Genomic DNA, 13,427 nt, shown 5'->3' with positions numbered 1-13,427 from the left:
GATTCCTGGTGAAGGCGTTTGCTAATTTTTCATCTTGCCTGCTTCCAAAAATACCTTATGTCTCTACAAGAAAATCACAAAAATGGCAATTACTCAAAAGGTTACATGTAGAACAGACCTACAGTATACAACGCATAGTAAGGCATAAAATAACATGAAAAGAAATTAGAAATCAGCATATAATAAAATGAAGGAATCACATGTGTTAGTTTGGTACAGGAAATTTACTTTGAGTATGGAGTATGAGCTCCCCTAGAAGCTGTAAAACACATACAGCGGTGGGTTATACTGTCAGTTAACGCGGTCTACGTTTTCCTAAAACATCTCAAACATGCTCGGTAGTATTCAAATCCGGTGATGACCTGGTTATACCATGTGCTGAATTATTTACTGCTGAAGATAACCATCCCTGAGCGGTCTAGCGTTGCCGTCCTGTAGCGGGAAACCACCATCTATTGCCCCGGCATAAGGGCGCACATAAGTATCAAGGTGCCGCTGCTGTGGGATATCTGTCAATGATCCCATAGCAGCGGCATATGTTAATAATATGGCATATATTAATAAAGCTCTCAGGAATTTCACTCATATTCATGTAAGTTACAACTGATAGGCTGGTCACTAAATCTTCACGAATGGGACTTTTTAAAATTTTCCTTTTCATGTTCCCCAGAAAGAATTCATATACATCAAATATGGTAATCCTGACGGCCAAAACGGAAGTCATCCAGTCGGATTCAGTGGGATCTAATTAAGTAAGAAATATTTTAGGTTGTTACTGCTGAAGGAAGCTGGAAGACAATTATGCTAGAATCATATTTGAGCTCAGACGGCTGAAAAAATATCAGAAAAAGCATCCAGCAATATATGTTACAGAAATATGCCGTATATTTAGCCATTCAGGCAACTGAAAAGAATATAATGTCCTATTAATTAGCAATATACAATACCAGACCAAATATTAATATAGTACTTTTCCTGGTAGGCATATGATTTCGTGCACTGGAGATTATCATGTACCTAAAGCTAAGATCTTGGAGTTTAGCATACCTAAACGGGCAAAGAAGCCTCTCTGTAACGATTCAACGTTTTAGAAAGGTGCAGAAAGACACTACTATCAACAGATAATGAAAAATGTACAGCGGCAGTGCATGGATTGGTAAGATGCATGGGTGTTAAATATACCCTAAAGAGCAAATGTAGTCTCGACGGTGAATAAGGCGTGCAAAGGAAGTCAGGATTTGCTGCAACCTACTGTAGGTACTAACAAGCAAAATTACCATCCAGACGAGAATAGTCCGGTTTCAAAGCTTATACTCTCTGCAAGCATTTCTTCCTCATAAGTCATCTGAATGATTTATTGGTCTCACTTTACGCTTATGCAGAAGCTCCCGTAAAGCTTTATTCTCAAATAGACGTAGCATAGTATTTTCCATTGCAGAATTTCTGCGATATATTCCCCTGCCTACATCAAGCCTTTCTACACGTTTAAATATTTCTCGTTCTTACACCATTATCCTCACCGGGGCAAATAGTGTGCTGGAGTCCCTGTATGATAAAAACCTCACAAACACCATAAAATACAAATGCATATATTAATAAAGCTTTAAGGATAATAAAGCTCTCAGGAAATACAAATGCATATATTAATAAACATCTATTTATTTTTTTGCACATTAACAACAGAAACAAACTGGTGTTAAAACATAAAAGTAATTAGATAGCACAGTATGAAATTACCTAGAATATTATCAAATTTTTTAAAAATATTTTATAATCTTAATAAAAGTGAAATAATTTAAGTTTTATATTACAGAGTTAATTTAAATGTCCAAAATAGTTTTATTAATGGCAATTCAAATGACATATATGATTCCTACGCTCAGTGGATTCCCGAGCAAGTGCTCAGCTGGCCCATGCGGACATTGCCCATGCGGACATTGGAAAACAGCATTGCCTGCACATATTCAAAAGTGTGGCGATTCAATATCTGTTCTGCTGGGGAATTGCTTGCTGTACATTCTTTGAACAAGTGCTTTCCGTTTCTGTCAGCTAATCCATCTCTGTTTCCGTCAGCGGATTTCTAGCAATATATATAATAACATACTGATGAAATGTGTAATGCATTCTGAGTCTTTATTCTTTACTAATTCTAATGTATCTCAGTTTTTGTATGATCACGGCATGAGTGGTCGGAAAAAGTTCCTCAAGATTGAAATCTTTTCGCTCCCACTTTCTATGGGCTTAGATAATGTCTGCAGAATGTTTTAAGAAAGTTAGGTGTGGCTTGGAAAGTGTACTTACCTGTTTATATGAAGTCTAGATAGCTGCACTCTGTTTTTATTTGTGTTATTAAAGCATGTAATATTTCAATTAACTTATTTTTCTAAGTTTCTTGTTGCACATTTGTAGTACACGCGAAGTTCGCATGGTTAAAAAAAAAAAAAAAAAAAAGAGATATGGAATTTATTGCTACAGCGGTAATTCCGTTTTATACCAATATAAAAACCTGAAGCCTTATTGTTAGAAATATTCTACTGGGATACTGTTTATTATACTTAAAATATTCAAAATACCTCCTCAGAGTATAAATTTTAATCCAATCGAACAATTTTGGGAGAAATAGAATATCATTTTCAAAAATAATATACTTCTATCAACAACCTTCGAATTTAGCAATATAAAAACCCTGGAGAAAGGCGTAAAGTAATAAAATATCTAGTTGAAGAAGATTAGAATTTAAAAATTAAACCATAATTGTAAAATATCACTAACAAAGTAAAATGTTAGACAGATTTCAAGAATTCTTTTATTTTTTATTTGATAGAATTAAGAATCTTAATACCTTTGTGATGTGGTCGGCCCAAAAAAATATTAATATTTAAGCTCAATATTTTATTTTGAAAGAAAAGTATTCTCTGCAGAAAGAAAGTTGAGTAAATGTACACTTCCAACGAAATCCCGTTTTATCATTCAAATTGACGCATTTAAAACTTTTCATATAGTTTTTGGAAATCACAGGTTACCTATCCATTTTGTGAGACATTCTCTATGAAACTTATTTAAGTTTTGTTTTTATTAAACGTCATGGCTAAGAATCTACAGATGGTAAATTTAACTATGGCATTTCATCGAACATCTGTCTCTACTAAATAGCAGCTGAGATTTTAAATAGGCATGTATTTCAAAGCGTGCTTCACTAATTCTTGAGATCCATAGTTTGATAGATTATCTTAGAAACCACTAAAGAAAAGAGGGCAAGAATGATTTTTAAACCTTACAAGAGGTGGAATGAATGGAGCATATTATCATACGCGGATCTGAACACTAAAGGTAAAAAAAAAATTAAAAAATCATTTTATTAAAAAAACAGTTTTGAAATATTTACTTTCTTTGTTATGCAAAACAGTATTTTTGCAAAGTTTTCTATTAATCTGTTCGTTTTCTTCTATTCAATATGGTTGAAATATTGTACAGTTTTACTTGTTGTAATTAATAATATTTAAGCTCAATATTTTATTTTGAAAGATATATATTAATATTTAAGCTCAATATTTTATTTTGAAAGAAAAGTATTCTCTGCAGAAAGTAAGTTGAGTAAATGTACACTTCCAACGAAATCCTGTTTTATCATTCAAATTGACGCATTTAAAACTTTTCATACAGTTTTTGGAAATCACAGGTTACCTATCCATTTTGTGAGACATTCTCTATGAAACTTATTTAAGTTTTGTTTTTATTAAACGTCATGGCTAAGAATCTACAGATGGTAAATTTAACTATGGCATTTCATCGAACATCTGTCTCTACTAAATAGCAGCTGAGATTTTAAATAGGCATGTATTTCAAAGCGTGCTTCACTAATTCTTGAGATCCATAGTTTGATAGATTATCTTAGAAACTACTAAAGAAAAGAGGGCAAGAATGATTTTTAAACCTTACAAGAGGCGGAATGAATGGAGCATATTATCATACGCGGATCTGAACACTAAAGGTAAAAAAAAAAAAATTAAAAAATCATTTTATTAAAAAAACAGTTTTGAAATATTTACTTTCTCTGTTATGCAAAACAGTATTTTTGCAAAGTTTTCTATTAATCTATTCGTTTTCTTCTATTCAATATGGTTGAAATATTGTACAGTTTTACTTGTTGTACGTATTTACTTCTGTCATACTTGTGTTAGTCTATAGGAATTTGTATGAAATGTAATTAGCTTTTCTAATTACCTTTTTCCTAATTTACCTGAGAGAAATGAGCAAAAAGTATTTTCCATCATAAACTCTGAATATATATAGCCATTTTCGTTCCATAATACAATTTTTTCAATAAGATGCACATTTTTAAATTTAAAATTATCAATAAGAATTTTGTACTATGTAAATATTTCTATGATAAATTTCTATGATAAATCCATCCCAATGACTGCTAATTATTCATAAGCTGCTAAGGTAAAATTGGTTCAAAATATAAAGAAATTATTAGACACTAAACTGTTTAAAAGCTTTCAGTGACTTACTCACAATAACGTTAATCAACAACATATACCTTGATGAACAGTAAATTGGTTACGTGAACAGAATTTTAATCAAATGATACTGATGCAAGCCATATTAAAGTTACGTAAAAAATTAAAATAATATCAAACCAAAAAGTAAAATCTGAAAGTTTTCATATTTTATATTACGCCCAAAGGGGCGTTTTTAGCCCTAAAGCAGCGTTCGCCCAGAAGAATTATTTAGTCTCGAAATGGCATTTTTCGCGGGTTCACTATAAACGGCGTGTAACATTTAAAATTGTTGCCACCAAATATTATCGCATTGAACTATTTACAGAAATTAAATAAGGTAGAATCTACATGAATGTATGTATGTTTCTTATATCGTAAAAAAAAAAAAAAAAAAAAAAAAAAAAAAAAAAAAAAAAAACGATGGTACCTAGAGCCATTAAATTTTGAATAACCTAATCCTCCGCCCGAAAATGGGACCATGAAGCCCGAATTTTGAATTTATAATTTGTTTCATTATCTATTTTCGTACTTTGCAAAACTTTAAAGGAATGTTTGGTTAACAAAACGATTTTAAAGCGAGAATACTACACTGTACAGAAAAGAACAATTTTATCTCCAGCGGGCGAGACTGCCTGAGGAAATTCTAAAGATATGCTGTTTTTAAATATTTTGTGATATTGTTGTTAAACCGAATTTTTGTGGTTTAAATGCGAAGAACATGATATTTAATAAATAAAGATAACACACAAAACGTTAAAAAAATTTTTTTTAAAAAAACGCCACTCTGGTTGGTAATATAAAATCTAAAAGCTTTCAGAATTTTTTAAAATTTACAAGCATACACATTTTGAGAGCATTTGGGCTAATCTTTCCTGTGGGATGAAAATATTTAAAAGCAGCATATCTTTAGAATTCTCGATAGACTGTCTCGCACCCTGGAGAAAAAATTTTTTTTTATTCGTACAGTGTTGCCAATGCTCGCTTTGAAATCGTTGAATTTTTTAATCACAATTCGCTAAGTTTTACAAAATATGAACTAGACAATAAAACAAATTCGGACCTCCAGGTGTTCATATTCAGGGGAAGGATTACGTTATTCAAAATTTGATGGCTCTAGGTACCATTATGCTAGAAACATTCATGTATTCATTCAGATTCTTCATTATTTAAATTTTTTATTATAATGCAGGGCGATAATATTTGGTGGCTACAATTTGAAAAGTGATGCAATGCTTTTAGTGATTCAACGCAAGATGCCGTTTCGAGACTAATAGTCCTTCTGGGCTAACGCCCAGTCTATGTTGCCACAGTCGATGGTAAATGACTGTATCATTCCTAAATAATTATCGTTTGAAAAAAATTAAATTTTAAATAACTCAACTTACAGCATTATTTTTTTAATTCCTTATTTAATTTTTACTCAGTTGGATGGAACATTTCTTTTGTTCCTTCGACACATCAGAGACACTGAAGAAAGGTTTGAAAACAACCTTTGCTGCTCTTCCAGTGTCTCTGATGTTATTTCTTTAAATTACGGAAAACTTAATAGCTCTCATTAAAATTGTTGCTTGTTACGTTGTATACTTTCTTGTAGACTTCCTTAAAAATAACGAATTAAAATATAGTTTGAGCTGTCGATTATTAAAAATCTATTAGAAGAATGATATTTAATATGAATGATATAGAAAGAATGATATAGAACAACCGGAATTGTTCGGTGTATAAACGCTAGTTTAGCATCCCTGAGGTCAGCTGCAGCCAAACGACATGGAAATCAACCTCAAATTCTCCAAAGTAAGTGCTCCGAATTCTTATTATGTACAGAATTTGCCAGGAGCATATTAATTTACGGTGGGTCACATTTGTTTTAGAACACTTATGTTTTTCATTTTATTTTCAAAAATCATTTACGAAATATAAACCAAATAACTTTATTTTTTATCATTTTTCAGATATACTACTATTCATTTTTTCTAAAATCTGCTTGTTTTGAAAAATGTTATTGTATTGCTTTTGGTTGAAAATATAATTTATTCAAAACGTTCTGAAGAGGACCTCACATAAGTATTCGGACACTTTGTATAAACAGTTTATATTTAATAAAAACATGAAAATAACGGGTCTTTGAAGATTTCATTAGCTTAATTTACACTTTACATATGCTTTGGCATGGATTCAATTTATGTCTTTGAGTAAACATGTTCCATTCTTCCGTAAGAATTTCTTTCAATACAGGTTACTCCAAAAATATTATATTTTCTTTGCTTTTCCTCCGACTCACCCCATGTGTGACAGAATGGATTAAAAGAACAGGGAGAACACTGGTAACATCATTGCTGCTGTATAATTACAATAAACGAATGGTTAGGACTATGTTTAGGATTGTTGGATTTGTCGTAAATTATAATTGGAATTGGCACAGGATCAGCAGAATGAGGAAGATTCTCAAATAATAACTTCGTATCGAATATATTAGAAGCATGGTTTTTTGCATGACAAAGAATTTAAAGATATGAATGATATATTTATTCTTTGTCATGCAAAAAATGAAGATCAGTCAGTGGTAACCCCCTCAGTTGTGAAACAGTCTTTATAACTAATTGTTCTGTAGCCATGCATAATTCTTAGTAAAATTCTTTTTGCATTCTTCTGAAGAATAGGGAAATTAATCTTCTTTTCTAAAGCTGCTAGTGATCATCTTTTTAAAATCTGCTTTATTTAAGGAAAAAATAAATTTAACATATTTATTAATTAATTTAATTAAACATTTATTAAGAAAATCAAAACGATTTTGATTAAAAAATAGTTTAATGAAAAGTTTTGAAAATGTATTCTGCCATTAAGTATTGGGTCATTTTGGACAGGCAGTTTATATTTAATAAAAACATAAAAATAACAAGACATCCAATTCTTCCTTAGATATCCTTTCGATAAAATTGCACTTTTCGTGCGCTTTGACGTGGATTTAATTACTGTTTTCGAGTGAGAATATTCCATTCCACCGTAACAATTGCTTTTAAAAGACCTTTCGAAGAAATCTTATGTTTACTTATTCTTTTTGACAACTCACTCCATATTTATTCGATAGGATTTAAGATCCAAGAATATGGAAACTAATTTCAGGAAAGTTGTATAATAACCACAAGCGTACATTTAGGGCTGTATTTTTAGGATCTTTAGCTTGATAGAGCTTGAACAATTTTGTTTTCCGATTATTTTGTACATATATATGTGTGTTTTCATTAAGCATTATAATGCATAACTTAATAACTTACTTTATCGATTAGTTTCATTTTTTAATATTTTGCTATAATGTTTATAAAAAAATATTTTAAGTATTAATTATTGTAACAAAATTTTAAACAATAATTTAGCACGTATTTTTAGCACTAATTAAATTTAATAATTCAAGTATTTATACTAATTCAGAAGTCAAACAACAAAAATCAGCGTTATATTTTTGTTGTTTGACTTCTGAATTAGTATTTGTTCGGCGTGTTATTGGGGCTCAAGTATTTATATTAAATTTATATTTCATTAGATGAATCTACCTTAGATGAATATATTTAGATGAAATAAAATAATGAAACTTTGCAAAATAAATCTTATGCGGACTTCAGATTCTTGAAAGGGCAGATTTAGTCTCTTTTCATTCTAAAAGTAACGCTGGTGAACTATTAAAAAGATGCTGAAACCACCACGTCTAAGAGCGGTCATATCATGACGTTTTAGCGACGTCGACAAATTGTCAAGATGCAACGGCAAATATTTTGCGTCTTCGCTACGTTGTAAAGACGTCATAAAAGTTAAAACGACCACTTTGCAACCTCTCGGACGAGTTTGCAACGTCTTTGCTACGTCATGTGCTACTTGGGATTCTTATATATTTATGTTGATATGTATCATTTTATATAAAAACTAAATTTTTCATCTTAGAGACAGCGAAACATCCCCAAATGAATATGCCTATACTCCCGAACTTAATAGTAGGCAATAGGTTTTGGGGATTCGGTTTTTCATTGGGTTGTCGCCCCACAGTAATTCGTCCATCGTACCCAAATATTATACTAAACTTTGACTCGTCTGCAAGTGTAAAATTGTTTCAATATGATAAATATTTCTTAACCATGACTTTTCCAGACACCAAGGCGTGTTTTCTTTTCATGAAACATTTCTTTCTGATCGCTCGCTAGATGCATGAGCCCTAACGACTCTTTTAACAACTCCAACGTTAATTTTTATCGCAAACTATTCTCCTAAACTCGCTGCAAGATTTAAAGCAATAATGGTTTGGTCTTATTCGTTTTGTGTTTTTTTGTCGGATAAATCCAATTCCCTGGTGTTAGAGTGGAATGTGGTCCAGACTTCAATGCATTTTCAACGGTTCCATGCAGTTTCATCCTTTTACAACATCAAACATGGCTGAACACCTTTATATCCATTATGCGGATATTTGGATTAATTTTACGATCTTTAACCCGCGAGCTCGCACACAGGGTCCAGTGGACCCATGCCATTAAACAAAATTTCTCAAAGCTTGCCTATTTTAAACAATTGGTTAAGGTCCATTGCAGTCGTGTCTGAGGTCGACATCTTTATGTTTCCGAAATTTTCTTTTTTTTTTTCACTAAGGCTTTGATTCGGAAAATTGATTTTGATCGGATCGGGTCTTTTAGACCCAGCTCCTATTCCTGTTGCTTTTACACAGCTGATTTGTGATAGTATAGAAAGCGGCAAACATGTCACGTAATCTATCATACAAGAAAGAAATGTTGCAAAAGTTATTAGATGTGTCAACCGGAGAAGAATGAAGAAAATGAGGATGGAAGTGATCATGAACTTTTAGTTCACATGTTACTGATTCAAAAATTCATATAGATTCTGAAAACGAGAGTGAGGATGACATTAATTGCTTTATTGAAAGCAATTATCGGAAACGGGAAAAAACATGCAGTGTTTGCCCAGCGAAAAGTATAAAAAATTAAATAATTAAAAAAATCTGAAAGGTTTCAGATTTTAAATTACGTCCAAAGGGGCGTTTTTTTAACATTTTGTGTGTCACCTTCATTTAGTAAATATGTTCTTTGCACTTAAACCATAAAATTCAGTTCAAAAGTAATATCACAAAATAATTTTAAAATGAGCATATCTTTAGAATTTCCGATACACTGTCTCACGAGCAGGAGATAAAAATGTTTTTTCTGTACAACTTTGCCATTGCTCGCTTTGAAATCCTCGAGTATGTTGATCAAACATTCGTGAAAGGTTTACAAAATATGAAATTTATAATAAAACAAATTCCAAATTTCAAATTGTGACTTCCTGATTCCCATATTCGCAGTAGTATTACGTCATTCAAAATTTGATAGTTCTGGACATCGTTGTTTTATCACTGTGCGAGAAACATACATACATTTATGCAGATTCTTCATTATTTAATTTCTTAAAATATAATACAGGGCAATAATATTTGGTGGAAACAGTTTGAAAAGTGAAACGGACGTTCAGGGTGATTCGACGCGAAATCGCAAAACGAAAACAATAGTCCCCGGTGACAAAGCCCCTTTGGAGTAAAAATGAAAAGGCATTGCCTGGAATGTGAAACATATTTCTGTTTGGAACACACGACAACACTTTGTTCAATGTGCTGCTAACATTTGTTGTTTCATTTTTGCTCTGTGCCTACAGTGCTAATTAAAAATATAAAGAATCGATACAGTGTAAAGGTACTATTTTTTATTGCTAATATATAGTGCGATTTCCTATTCTTTTAAGATGCTTTATTTCATAAAACATTGGGAGAAATAAAAAAAAATAATTTGTATATTTTTTACCTTTGATTATAAAATTTATTATTGGCAATGGTGTAACCATTTTTTGCACTATTTTCTGATCCACAGTGACAATGTTTTAAACAGGAAACATGAACAAACAGTAAAAACACATAACGTTTTGTTAATATAGTATTTTGTTTTAATACAGCAAAAATATTGCACTGCATTACTAAATTATGCACATTTTTACCTTTAATTGTACACTTGTTACATCTGTAAATGATATATTTTGAGATAAATAATTTATTTACTGGATATTTATGTTATTTCAGGTGATAGTGAGAAAAAACGTGCTACTAGCACATCCAGTTCTAAGAAATTTAGGAAAATGTCATTTCCGAAGCAAGAAGCATGTAGTGTCACTGCTATTTTAATCGCTGTAATAATTGTTATCGCCACATTGACATCTATTACTAAACCAGCTGAAAGCTGTTCTGTAGAACATGACCTATCACAATATCAACGAGCTATTTTTGTGTCACGAGCAGAAGAGCGTACAGAAGAAGAACCAAAAGCCAAAACTGGTGAAACTTTTCCGTGGAAAGACATACGTTTACCTTCTTTCGTATTACCCATACACTATGATTTATTGATGAAGCCTAATCTTAAAACCTTTGAAAATTCTGGAAGTGTGAATATAACTTTCCAGGTCACAGCCTCTACAAATTTTATTGTTTTACATTCGAAGGACCTTAATTTGTCAAGTATCTTAATAAATGAAAATGATGGAAGAGAAATACCTGTTCTTCAGTATTTGGAATATCCAGAACATGAACAATTGTACATAAAAATTGATGGAAATTTCATGCCTAATCTGGAGTATAAATTATTGATTGATTTTGAGAGAAATCTAGAAGAAAGCATGGATGGATTTTATTTGAGCTCCTACAAGACAGGAGATGGTCAGAAAAGGTATGAACATTACATTTAAAGGGAAAGTTTTATGTAAAAATTTATGTATTAGGTATATTATTTGGTGAGTTATTAGAACTTAATCCTTTTATTGCACAAAAGGGTTTATAGCTAAGAAAATAAGAAATGGTTCATGTGTAATTGATTAATAGTTCTTGAATTAAAGCCGTAGAAAACAAATATATATTTAGCATATATATTTAATTTAAAAATCCCAAATACCGAGCTATTAACAATATCATTGTTATTTTAGAACTAACTACGTGCCAAAAATAAATTCAGAAATAAGAAGAAATAATCTAAAACGTAATTTCACTATTATTCTACATCCATTTCTATATCGGGAAGTTAATAGAAGTAAGTTAATAGGAAAATTACAAAATACAACTTAGCATTTTTAATCACCGTTAGTCTTCAGATTGTGGCTAGATAACTGTGAGGGTGATGAGAATTATAGAACTTACGCAGATCTCAAGCAGAAAACAAAGCTCTTTTTTTATAAATAATAAGATTTTTGTTATCATCCGAGTTAAAAGCCTTTACATCAAGTATTGTACAATGGTTGCGCTAAAAAATTTGACTTTTTATACATTAAGAAAGTAAATGGATATTATATATATGTAATTTTTATAACGAACTGAATGACTTTTAGTTGAAATGTACTGTTACGAAATAGTGCAGTTTTATAGTGCAGAATATATTTGAAATCAGGGTAAGGTGTAAACAATCAGCATTGTAGTGTTTAAGTCGCCTGATAATTTCAGATATATAGCATATTTACGGAATTTTCGGAATTTCTTTATTCTTCTGAAATGTTTTTATATGATTTAGCCTGTTACCACGTATGTACTGAACTACAAAGTTGCCATCTCTCGTTGTTGTGTATAGCTGTTTAATTTCTTAAGTTATATCTGAATGAAGCTTAAAATTATTTTTATGAGTGTTCTTTGTTATTTACTAGTGAATGTTTTTGCGTACTGCTTCACCGCTTCTAGAAAAATGTATAAGGACAACATATGCATTTCTGTGCAATTGTAAGGAGTCAGATAAAAAATTAAGTTTCTGTTAATGATTATTTTATAGATTTAAAAATAAGTAGTTGTATTCGTCTTTTCATATGATTTACTGATTGCTGTCAGACAAGAAGACGCAAAATCGGGATCATAAAAATTAACTCTTCCCTTTTCTGGATTTTAACATGGGATTGATCGTATGTTAACAGCTTGATGTGTTGAATCACTGCAACACAAGACCACACTCGAGGATACTTTTAATTCTGTGTAACACAGTCTTGTATTGTTTTTTCATGAAGTCTTTAGCTGCATAATAATTACAAGAGCTATTTCTGTAAGTTAAATGAAGGGAGATTACTGTTCATGACTAACATAATTTTTATATGGAACTATAATCTGTCTCTAGCAATAGTTAGGATTATTTATATCTGATACTGAAATTCACATTTCAGCTTTTGATCTGAATAAATAAAAAGAAGAATATAAATTAAGAGGAATGTAAAAGGTAAAAAGCCAGGTTAACAAAAAATTTAAAAAAAAAAATGTGCAAACTAAAAAAGTTAGAGAAATGAAAATTACAACATTTATCAACACGTTCACGACATGCGACATGCGACGGGGGACGTGGGCACCACCCCTTTACCGTCGGTTAATTGGTGTAGCGCCACGTCCACCAATATCTAGAGTTGAACCTTGAGTCTTTCAAAAGAGCAATTACATGGCCATACAAGGGATGTTAATATTTAGTATTACATTCTTGTTTGCTGGTTAACATATTCTATGGATAACGTGATTTACAGAGTTACATACTGACTTTGTCTCTCATTTCCGGCATACAATGCATATGCATTACCTGAATTACATTAATCTTACATTGCGTTGGATTACTTTTGTGTACAGTTACAGTTTTTAGCTGTACATTTCAATAAATATACCTACATTACTTGTAGATTGCATATAAATACAGTTTGCATGTACAGTTACATATGCCAATATTACATGTGCCCTGCGTTACATTATTTTTATATACATACATAGTCAGGCACGCCTGCTTCACATATTACTTAATTTTACCTACACTGCTTAAACTTTTACATATACTTGCAGTTGCATATAGATACATGCAGATACATTCTGATTAATTTTTTAGATACAAATATTTA

The 13,427-nt window shown here is 31.2% G+C and overlaps 1 protein-coding gene across 2 annotated transcripts in view; it reads left to right on the top strand.

Moving 5' to 3' along the window:
- The first annotated feature begins 3,226 nt into the window (after window positions 1-3,226).
- Window positions 3,227-13,427, top strand: part of LOC118184096 (endoplasmic reticulum aminopeptidase 1-like) — a 55,326-nt gene continuing 45,125 nt past the window's right edge. Inside the window, exons 1-2 of one of the 2 annotated variants that reach the window (XM_085827684.1) lie at window positions 3,227-3,330; window positions 10,612-11,251. In XM_085827684.1, coding sequence (XP_085683810.1) covers window positions 3,261-3,330; window positions 10,612-11,251 — 710 coding nt within the window. In that variant the 5' untranslated portion in view covers window positions 3,227-3,260. Of the gene's footprint in view, window positions 3,331-3,835; window positions 3,992-10,611; window positions 11,252-13,427 lie in introns of those variants that run through there. The other variant, XM_085827683.1, reaches the window with a different exon arrangement.

The sequence above is a fragment of the Stegodyphus dumicola genome, chromosome 12 (genome assembly GCF_044657685.1).
Source record: "Stegodyphus dumicola isolate Sdum_Otavi_A_Nest chromosome 12, ASM4465768v1".
Lineage (NCBI taxonomy): Eukaryota > Metazoa > Arthropoda > Arachnida > Araneae > Eresidae > Stegodyphus > Stegodyphus dumicola.
Note: the sequence above shows the minus strand (reverse complement) of the source record. Positions and strands in the feature narration are given on the sequence as shown.